Raw genomic sequence first — 12,051 nt, 5'->3', positions numbered from 1 at the left:
TTCTGACAGACAAAACGATATTACACACAGCGGAACTCCTGTGACGACAAAGGAGTCCACTTGGTATTTGTTTATATATTTATTTAACATGGTAGAGATAAGGTCATCAGGCTTTCTCTTCCCCTCTACCAGGGAATTACAACTACAATATTAAGAATAAAATAAAACTTATAATTACAACTAACAATAAATTTATAATTACATTAAAATCAAAGTACTAAATGATTACCTGATTAATAAAGGCTACACAATTTATTGTGGAAGTTAAGAACAAAGAAAGATTTTTTTTGGAAGTACCAGGTATAGGTCAGTTTCTGTCAGATGAGTTTCCAATTCACTGCGGGATAAAGCAAGGAGATGCACTATCACCTTTACTTTTTAACTTTGCTGTAGAGTATGCCAATAGGAAAGTCCAGGATAACAGAGAGGGTTTGGAATTGAACGGGTTACATCAGCTTCTTGTCTATGCGGATGACGTGAATATGTTAGGAGAAAATCCACAAATATTAGGAAAAACACGGGAATTTTACTGGAAGCAAGTAAAGAGATAGGTTTGGAAGTAAATCCCGAAAAGACAAAGTATATGATTATGTCTCGTGACGAGAATATTGTACGAAATGGAAATATAAAAATTGGGAATTTATCTTTCGAAGAGGTGGAGAAGTTCAATTATCTTGGAGCAACAGTAACAAATATAAATGATACTCGGGAGGAAATTAAACACAGAATAAATATGGGAAATGCCTGTTATTATTCGGTTGAGAAGCTTTTATCATCCAGTCTGCTGTCGAAAAATCTGAAAGTCAGAATTTATAAAACAATTGTATTACCGGTTGTTATGTATGGTTGTGAAACTTGCACTCTCACTTTGAGAGAGGAACAGAGATTAAGGGTGTTTGAGAAAATATTTGGGGCTAAGAGGGATGAAGTTACAGGAGAATGGAGAAAGTTACACAACACAGAACTGCACGCATTGTATTCTTCACCTGACATAATTAGGAACATTAAATCCAGACGTTTGCGATGGGCAGGGCCTGTAGCACGTATGGGCGAATCTAGAAATGTATATAGAGCAGTAGTGATAGAGTTGTAAGCTCCAATACCGGTTGTGGAGCTAGATCGGAGCTTGAACTTGCTTATGTCTGTGGAAACACCGGAGCACGCAACCAGTCTAGTGGAGCTCTCCGCTCTGTTTAGTCCCTGTCTGACATCGCTGACATAGAGTTTCAGTAGGGAGGCCGGAGGGAAGAAGATCTTTAGGGAGGCCGAGACGTAGATGAGAGAATAATATTAAAATGCATTTGAGGGAGGTGGGATATGATGAGAGAGACTGGATTAATCTTGCTCAGGATAGGGATCAATGGCGGGGTTATGTGAGGGCGGCAATGAACCTGCGGGTTCCTTAAAAGCCAGTAAGTAAGTAAGTAAGTGACTAAGTAAGTGCTAAAGTACCAGTTAAACGTAGAATAATATATGGATAAAATTTCTGGAGAATGAAATATTTTATTCTAGAACTAGCCGTACCCGTGCGCTCCGCTGCACCCGTTAGAAATAAATATAAAGTAATTACTTACAAATGGCTTTTAAGGAACCCCGAAGGTTCATTGCCGCCCTCACATAAGCCCGCCATCGGTCCCTATCCTGTACAAGATTAATCCAGTCTCTATCATCATACCCCACCTCCCTCAAATCCATTTTAATATTATCCTCCCATCTACGTCTCTATTTAATTACATAATTAAAATAGGACATTTGATCCAGGGAACATTCGTGTTTGATAGAAGGATAAATCGTTTATTATGTTACTTAATTTAAATTGAATTAAAAAAATTAAAATGTGATCATTTTGATCCAGAGACCACTCATTTGGTCATAAAAATTATTTTAGGAAATACAGGAAACGAATGTACAGAATAGCCTATCAAGTTTTCTGTGCATAAGAATCTATTTTAATCTTACCTGTCCTCAATTCACTCAGAAGTTACTGTAATAACATTATAGCATTATGTCCATCTAGAGAAACTACACTTTCCAATGGTGAATTAATAATTAATTATACAAATCGGTTAATTTAGCTTCCGATATTACTTCATAGAAACGCAGAACATTATCTGTAGGCTAACTTTCATAGCTTTCGATTGTTGCTGTCTAAGGCCCCTTATAGACGAAGTCATTTGTTTTTTAATTCATTACACGGCCTTAAGATGACAGTTATTTTAATTTTAAAACTCATTTATCTCATTAAATATCAGTCCTACCAAAATTTTTCAAAGAATAAAACTTATCGCAAAGTACTTTTGTTATGTAACATTTTTCACAAAAATCAATAATAAGAGAGATATTTCGATTTATTTAATTCAGGTCCCCTTATAACTCCCCTTTTAAATAATGTATTTTGAATGCCATATAGCCTAAAATTTAAGTTACAACGAACTTAATTCCAATTTTCATCGAAATTCGTTCAGCCATTATCGCGTGAAAAGGTAACAAACATACACACAGACAGACAGACAAACAAAAAAAAATTTCAAAAAAGCCATTTTCGGTTTCAGTGTGGTTAATTGTATATGTTAGGACCAATTATTTTTGGAAAATCGAAAATTACCAGAAAAATTTCGGCTACAGATTTATTATTAGTATAGATAAGAGAACTATTTACAAAAAGTCTCAATGCCAGATTTTTTTTTTATTTGTACCATGTTAATGAAATGACATCCAACGTTTCGGATTTACATATCGTCTTCATTATAAGAAAAATGAGAGAAACTGGGGATCCTGTTACCAAGAAATTTCCTGAAGATGTAACTCCGAAACTTCGGATGTGTATCTGCAACACGGTGTAAATACACTAAAATCTCTTACCACATTCACGTTATAAGTAGGAAGCGATCTATTTTAACATAGGATATTACAGCATGAAGCCATTGGCGATCTGCTGAGATTACCGCTACGGACCGATCTGTAGATCGGAAGGACGGCTCGGTACGCGATCCACAGCTTGAGACTCTCGACGCCTAGAGAAGTCTACAGAAAACAATAAATTGTCCCCACCATTTGTTCGCTACAATGGTCGTCTGCCAGCTAGACGAAAACGTCTGCCTTATCTGTGCCAGGCATCCAGATCTCAGACATTTGCAAACATAACTGTACACTCTACTCTTAAAAGTATTAGCGAAATCGATGTCTGTCGCATTTCACATAACGCCGTAAAGAATACAACAGATTTAATGAACTGTAATCATCAACATTTAACAAGAGCTAAGAAATTAACAGCAAATGCAGAAAACAACTGACGACAAATCAAACAAAAAGTTGACTGGCGCGAATTGTGAAGAAATAATAACGGACGGGAAACGAGGTGTTCGAAGACAACCGAAACGTTTGCAAGGTTCAGCTCATTTGAATAAGAGGCAAAGATCTAGCAAAAGAGTAAAGAAAAAAGAAAAACAAAAGACAAACGAACGAAATAAGAAAGCCAAAGGTGCTGAAAGAGAAACTCGAAGAAGGAAAGAGGAACTCTGAGAAGGAAAGAGGGCCTCGAAGAAGGAAAGAGAAACTCGAAGAAGGAAAGAGGAACTCGAAGAAGGAAAGAGAAACTCGAAGAAGGAAAGAGAAACTCGAAGAAGGAAAGAGGAACTCGAAGAAGGAAAGAGGAACTCGAAGAAGGAAAGAGGAACTCGAAGGAAAGAGGAACTCGGAGAAGGAAAGAGGAACTCGGAGAAGGAAAGAGGAACTCGAAGAAGGAAAGAGGAACTCGAAGAAGGAAAGAGGAACTCGGAGAAGGAAAGAGGAACTCGGAGAAGGAAAGGGGAACTCGGAGAAGGAAAGAGGAACTCGAAGAAGGAGAGAGAAACTGGAAGGAAAGAGAAACTGGAAGGAGAGAAACTCCAAGAAGGAAAGAGAAACTCCAAGAAGGAAAGAGAAACTCCAAGAAGGAAAGAGAAACTCCAAGAAGGAAAGAGAAACTCCAAGAAGGAAAGAGAAACTCCAAGAAGGAAAGAGAAACTCCAAGAAGGAAAGAGAAACTCCAAGAAGGAAAGAGAAACTCCAAGAAGGAAAGAGAAACTCCAAGAAGGAAAGAGAAACTCCAAGAAGGAAAGAGAAACTCCAAGAAGGAAAGAGAAACTCCAAGAAGGAAAGAGAAACTCCAAGAAGGAAAGAGAAACTCCAAGAAGGAAAGAGAAACTCCAAGAAGGAAAGAGAAACTCCAAGAAGGAAAGAGAAACTCCAAGAAGGAAAGAGAAACTCCAAGAAGGAAAGAGAAACTCCAAGAAGGAAAGAGAAACTCCAAGAAGGAAAGAGAAACTCCAAGAAGGAAAGAGAAACTGGAAGAAGGAAAGAGAAATTCGAAGAAGGAACGAGAAACTCGAAGAGGGGAAGAAGAAAAAAATAGAAGAGAGAAAATCGAAGACGGAAAGGAAAATACGACGACGGGAAGAAACAAAATGGAAAATAAGGTAATAAAAGGTTAAAAGAAAGTGAGAGAAAAAAAAAAAGGGAAAACGGTAATAGTATTGGCCAATGGAAGACTGACGTTTCTCGGAAGGTTCGAGTCAGCTGGTTTACACTGACAACAGATAATGCAGAATAAACATCTGAAGACGAAGGACGCCACGTCTATTGTAGTTTGAACGAAAATTTCCAAGATTAAACTGGCTTTGTAGTTATTGTCACAACTTTAAACAAATGCACTTGCCTCTGCAGCCCTCACAAAGGGCAGTTAATTCGCATGAGTGCACAGGGGACAGTTAGGTTTCTCCCATCGCCCGTGTCAGAAGTTAGGGATTACCACAGGCGTCGTGGCTGTGCGAATGTTACCACTTGCCAGCCTGGAAATCCCTCAATCGGCTACAGGAGGGAAGTGTAGAGTTAAAAAATGTAAATACTGAAACCTTATCCGGCTACAAATCTGGAGGCCTCTGGTTAGTTTCCCGACAATATGTAGGGGATTTAATGTTCTGTTACAATTCTAAGCTGTGGATTTCATTTGTTTTGTATATAGTAACGTTTTGTTATTAATACCAATGCTCCCAAGTTTCATTTGTATCAGTTTGATTTTCTAAATTATTAAATAAAAAAAAAATGAATTTTCGAAATGTAACTACTGGCACAAAAGAAAAGTTACAGGCCTGAAAAAAAGTATATAGCATCTTTGACGTGCATATATTTTAACATCTGAGCCATAATTTGAATTTGGTATATATCAATGACCTGAAAAAAATTTAATCCAATCAGTTTAAAAATTTTAATTTTATTTTTGTGGTGTCCGGATAGTAGATTTTATTTATTGTTTTAAATTTCTGAATATATTCACTTTATAAAAAAAGCTTCGTAGTTTTTTTAACCATACTTTTCAGAAGATGTAGTAAAAATTTCAACTTCATTGCTTGAAATTTGTTGGAAACTACAGTATTTTAATCTGAGTAAATGCAGTAAAAATAAAAGTGTGGAAAAATTACTTTAAGGGGAGGCAGAGCTGAAATTTTCGAACAAAACTGAAGAAAAAACGAAAATTTGGTTTTTTTCCATTTTTATTATCTTTATTTTCATATTCCGATGTTAGTTTTTGATTTTGTGCCCTTTAAAAGTATGAAATTAAAACCAAGATAACTGTATTACTATATTATTACCATAATAAACTAATACTTAGGAATCATTATTTATATACCTCCTCTGAACATATATAAATAAAAAGAAATATTGAAAATTTCTTACAATATGGTGCATGCAGCATTTTATATCAAACGATATAAAGTTTTATAAAATCATTAATATTTACAGAACTATTGTACTTAGAAAGATGAAACTTGGTATGTCCATTACTAATAACATACTTAGTATCCATTATCAATTTCAAACAAATCGTATAAATTTTGTGGATTTTGAAATATTCACCTCTGCCTCCCCTTAAAATGTCAATTTTCCGTGACGAAAACCAGTTTCTAATAATTAGCATAAATTTTGAGAACAATTATATCGATAAAATTTGACCTACTTATAAATGAAAGGTCACCAATTAATTTTTTGTTAAAAGGGGGGGGGGAGATTTCTCGAAAAATGTTCAAATGACATCCATCTCCTTCCTTAAACGGAGAAAGAAGGAAGAAAGGATCTCCTATAAGTGACAGTTCAAGAAAAAATTATAAGCAGGAATATTACTGAAACCTTAAACAAATTAAATGTTCTGAAATAAGTATAATTAGAAAGTATGTATCATCTTTATAGCCGGATAGCTTTTATTAAAATGTTGCGTGTTGTAGGTCTGATATGCGTCATTCATCACTTTACGAGAATACGATATAATTCCGAAGATTTCGGTGTGGACATTCTGTATTCCCAACAACTTTCTAGTAGAGTAGTTACAGTACTCACATATTCGATGCTGGTCGCGCAGTCGTAGTAGAGCACCTGGATGTTGGTGGACCGGGGTTCTTTGTCCTTCTCAGCGTCCAACACCTCATTCAACTTCCCCCACCAGAGGTCACGAGCCGCTTGCGTGCTGAAATGAAATGAAATTAAATATAATAATAATAATAATAATAATAATGACTTTAGTTTACGGTTTGCTTCCTTGCCCTCTATCCCCAAATTTCTACCTTGGGCACGCACACAAAAAATGTATCACTGAAAAGTGATTTTTCGTGAACGTGATGCACATTTGACAAAAATGTTTTTGTCTTTTAAGATTAATTTTATTGTTGGCAGTGAGGTAACCGTACAGTCGAGTTTTATCATTTCTATATAATAGAGCAAGATTTTAGCATCCTTGGTAACAAAAATTCGAGCTTTGGACACATTCGACGAAAAGACATTGCAAAGAATTTTATGTATATCAAACTATCTGGAACATTGTCGGCCACTTTTCAGACAATCACGGATTTTAACAATCATAAATTTGTATATATATGATCTAGTACTTTACACTAGACAAAATATCGACAATTACTCATTAGTGGCCAATATACATGATCATGAAATTAGAAATAGAGAACAAATTAATATTCCATATTGCAGATTACACAAGAGCAACACAAACTTTTTAATTATGGGGATGAAATTATATAATAAGCTCCCCAGTCAATATTATAAATTACCAATCAATAGCTTCAAAACTAGATTTTACAATTGGTTATTAAATGATCCTTTTTATTCTGTTGCTGAGTTTTTCAACACAAATTTGTATGAAATTGTATTTTAATAAATAAGTTTAATTGCAATTTAATTAGTTTTCTTTAATTTAAAAGTTATAAATTGTTTCATGTTTCCATTGTATTATTTAAATTTTATTGTTTCTTTTATTAGTGTTTTTTAAAAATATATTCATATGTTTTTCAATGTATTCTGACGAAGTCTAAAACTGTATGTCTAATGGTCAAATAAATTGAATGGAAAGGACCGAACTCATGTCCCCCAACTCGCTGGGTCAGCTCCACCTAATCCTTGTGTAATCTAACATCAACTTTAAACAGTTAGACCGACCAGCCTATCAGTCACCGTTAAAATATGATGCCAAAACATATGAACACGCTACCTTGCTGGTTACTATGACAACATCGCAGATTCTACTTTTAATTTATTTGAGTTTATTTTGCGATATAAACATAACCTCAACTAAAACGTGAAGAACATTTCCTTCCTCCAATCTTTGTTCAGTTCATTACCCAGTCAAATGTTTAGCCCCTGGCAGAGATGTGAGAGCGCTATTGTCAAGTTTGTTTACCATAACATTCATACCGATTAAGAAACAAGCGCTCGAGATATTCTGGGAGCTTTACTGATCTAATCTAATGATTCGAGATCATTGAAATCTTCTCATATATTCCTCGGCCTCACGTCACTTAAATATCCCATTAACAAGCTTCGAGACTTGGGACCCGATAGAGCAGTTCAGAAGGAAATCCGCATAACGACGTTCTGAGTATAGTGGTAAAGCGTACAGTGGGTGGGGGTACTGTAGAATAATGAATGCCAACAAATACGCAAAGGAAAACGTTCTGGATTTGAAGGTTCTGACGAATAATTTGGTTTTCATACAAACTGTGTCTGAAACTATTACACGGTTAGAAAAGTCAGAGCAAGAGATGCCGGAAGCCCTCAAATTAATTTAGAAAATGATGCAGAGAATTAATGAGACATCAAGTACACCGGTTACTGAACGTGTAAAAATAGAAGTGGAAATCAATTTTAAGTAAAAATAACGGATATGGAACATTGTGTAACATAAACAGCAGGTTAGTGGACATAGAGTCAACCGAGAATAAAGGACTGTCTCTTAGAGACTGCAATGATGTTCGGTTTTTTTCGTGTTGCCCCTATCACGTCATGCGACGTAGAGCGGAGCTTTCTACAGTACAAACTTGGCAGATAACCGAAAAAGATTTATGTTTGAGACACTGAGAATGTATCTTGTAGTAGGTACATTGCAATTCGGTACTGTAACTGCACTTCCTAAAAATGACCAATAGGATAAATGAAAAAATTAAAATTGCTACATGCTTATTTCCACCATTAACACTGTGTATAATTAAACACAAATGCTTATAAAAGACAGGAGAATAAATGCTTTTCACATTCTTTTGACATTATCATTGTGTAATGTAACTTATATTTACTTTCAGAATGTACATATGTGTGTGTTTCCCCATACTACTGTACTCTACTCTAAACAGCAACGTTGTTACCTCAACACATATCTATCTACCTGCAGCGAGTCCACAACCTATAGTGCATGCACAGTAAACTTATTGTATCGGGTCCAAAGCCTCGAAGCCTGCTCATCAATAAACCCACTAACCTTGCCACATGCCTTGTAAAATATCAGCGTCTTTTCGGAAATTACCCAAAATAATAATTTCATCACTTTTTCCGCCACTTATTAAACACAAATATACCAATGAATAAAAAATTAATGTAGGGCCATGGCGAGGTAAATAATTACAGTTTCAGTTTATCCCTACAGAAAAAAATAGACATTTAACCTAAAATCCGAGGTCTACTGAGGTTCAAACCTGTCTTCGGACAGCTGACTAAACAAAACTAGCCTAACGCTGACTTTCTTGATCCCGTCAGGTTTTGAAGCTGGATATCCACAAACATCTGAATTAAACTAACATTCTTGCACTAATAAACAACAACAATGAGAAATCCTTACACAATAAAACTGCCCTCGGACAGGTGTTTTCTTCCGAGCGATTTGTTGAGACCATTTCGTGGACTTTCAGATGTGGACAGCGTAGAAGAGAAGCTGTCAAATTCAGACTGGCTCCAACTCTGACGCCGATCTCTGTAACTTTGCGGCGGAACAGTCAATGTGTAAGACCGTCTCATTTTTTGTCGTTTTAAAGAGAAACACCCTGTATCTTCTTCACTGTCACTGTCTCCATAGTAAACACACGACCGATTTGGGGAAGTCTTCTTGAAAAATTGCAAGATCTTCGAAGTTGAAATACCACCAGATACGGCCATAGTTAAAGACACAATCACAGCTGAATTTCATAAAAAGAAAGCTGCAGGTTTATAAAAATTCATAGAACGTCACTGGAAATTTAAAATATATGAAACATATTACAGTTTTACACACTTGTAGGCAGGATTACTGTACTAACGACATGCACATTTAGTAAGAAGAAATAAAACTATGAACACAACACTTAAAACGTGGAACATCAAAATCGCTGACAACATAGCTCCACAAGCCAACGCGCTAGAATGGGGCGGCCTGTGTACAACGCAGAGGGCATTACGCTACTACGGAACGGGAGGTAGGAGGTACTGCATAACCCTTCCGTTTACCCCCCACCACTTGCGACGCGGTGGTGGTTGATGGAGTCTTACCTGTTGACAAATAATAGACGAAGGTAGGAGGCAAAGGACGCCAACTTATGCATACGTTCCCAGAAGAAGGAAAAGGAGTTCGAATCTCTTTTACTTAAGGGGAGAGAATGGTATTTTTTAAAAACTTTTTCCTGTTTGGTGTAAAATATTTTTTGTATGTAGAGAACTCATAGCTGTAGCAACTCAACCAAAAATAAATACTTACTTACAACTTACTTACTTAATTACAAATGGCTTTTAAGGAACCCGAAGGTTCATTGCCGCCCTCACATAAGCCCGCCATTGGTCCCTATCCTGTGCAAGATTAATCCAGTCTCTATCATCATACCCCACCTCCCTCAAATCCATTTTAATATTATCCTCCCATCTACGTCTCGGCCTCCCTAAAGGTCTTTTCCCCTCCGGTCTCCCAACTAACACTCTATATGCATTTCTGGATTCGCCCATACGTGCTACATGCCCTGCCCATCTCAAACGTCTGGATTTAATGTTCCTAATTATGTCAGGTGAAGAATACAATGCGTGCAGTTCTGTGTTATGTAACTTTCTCCATTCTCCTGTAACTTCATCCCGCTTAGCCCCAAATATTTTCCTAAGCACCTTATTCTCAAACACCCTGAACCTCTGTTCCTCTCTCAGAGTGAGAGTCCAAGTTTCACAACCATACAGAACAACCGGTAATATAACTGTTTTATAAATTCTAACTTTCAGATTTTTGGACAGCAGACTGGATGATAAAAGTTTCTCAACCGAATAATAACACGCATTTCCCATATTTATTCTGCGTTTAATTTCCTCCCGAGTGTCATTTATATTTGTTACTGTTGCTCCAAGATATTTGAATTTTTCCACCTCTTCGAAGGATAAATCTCCAATTTTTATATTTCCATTTCGTACAATATTCTGGTCACGAGACATAATCATATACTTTGTCTTTTCGGGATTTACTTCCAAACCGATCGCTCTACTTGCTTCAACCCATCACCGTAAAAACAGCTTGTTACGTATCCCTATAATAATAAAAAAAAAACCAAAAATAAATATTATGAAAAAAAAAATGGATAAACTCCAGAACATGCATTGCACCCTTTCCCTCTTACTTCAAAATTCCAACCTTGTGCACACAAAATAAATTATTGGCACTGAAAAGTGCCTTTTCGTAAATATAATGATGCGCATTCGACAAACGCAGACAAATCTGCTCTTTTTGGTATTTTAAGACATAATCATCACTATACAATTTTGTTGTTCTAGGTTTAATTTGTAATTCAGTAAATATAAAATATTCTTTGTTTTTCTATGATAAATTATCTAGCTTTAATTAGTGAGGTAATCTTTTCGTACTTTGATTTTTTATTGTAATTGTAATTGTAAATTTAATACTAATTGTAATTTTATTGTTCATATTATAGTTGGAATCTCCTGGTAGAGGGGCAGAGAAGGCCTGACGGCCTTATCTCTACCAGGTTAAATAAATAAATAGTAAAATACTAATTTGGCAGGTGCAATCCATGTTCTAAAATTTCCCCAAAAAATTATTTGGGGGTCCAGATTTGAAAAAAAATATACCCAATGCAGGATTTTACTAAAACCGATATATCTAAACCGTTTTTAAAGGTAGATTCATCCAGTTTTTCGCAATGTACTTGCAAAGCATACTCCGCAAACTGTCTGTAACAGAATTTTGATATTTGTCCCTAAGTTTGTAAAATAAACAATTAAAATTTAATAACAATTTTCTGATTTCCTTTCTTGCAAACAAACGGACGTATTTTTTTTAAATGAAATCAATTAACAAAATTCTGTTACAGAGGAAAGTTTCCTAATAGTCTAAAGAATGTGTTCTAAATTTCATGCATGTATATTTAATAGTTCAGAAGTTTGTCTGGCAATGTAGCAAAAAAAATTAAGTTACTGGAAACCAATAAAAGGGGGCGTGTGATTTAACAATCCATAGCGCAGGAAGTTTAAAAATGGCGTCTCAACATCCGATAAGGGCATAAATACACACGAAATGTTATGCAATGCCTGGTGTACATTATAGTGTACATTGTTTCTTTTTTTCTTTTTTTTGAATGTCTTCGATACTTTTAAATATTTTGAAAAATTCAGTGTGATAGATATGGAGAATATTACTTTTGAAACATTTCTATAATAATAATAATAATAATAATAATAATAATAATAATAATAATAATAATAATAATCCGTGGCACT

At 35.5% G+C, this 12,051-nt stretch overlaps 1 protein-coding gene across 10 annotated transcripts in view; it reads right to left on the bottom strand.

Moving 5' to 3' along the window:
* Window positions 1-12,051, bottom strand: part of LOC138716254 (uncharacterized) — a 619,716-nt gene that overhangs the window by 38,311 nt on the left and 569,354 nt on the right. For 9 of the 10 annotated variants that reach the window (XM_069849112.1, XM_069849113.1, XM_069849120.1 and 6 more), the window contains one exon: window positions 6,373-6,499. In XM_069849112.1, the coding sequence (XP_069705213.1) occupies window positions 6,373-6,499 (127 nt within the window). Of the gene's footprint in view, window positions 1-6,372; window positions 6,500-9,151; window positions 9,707-12,051 lie in introns of those variants that run through there. The other variant, XM_069849121.1, reaches the window with a different exon arrangement.

The sequence above is a fragment of the Periplaneta americana genome, chromosome 16 (assembly GCF_040183065.1).
Source record: "Periplaneta americana isolate PAMFEO1 chromosome 16, P.americana_PAMFEO1_priV1, whole genome shotgun sequence".
Lineage (NCBI taxonomy): Eukaryota > Metazoa > Arthropoda > Insecta > Blattodea > Blattidae > Periplaneta > Periplaneta americana.
This window is presented reverse-complemented; position numbering and strand designations above follow the sequence as displayed.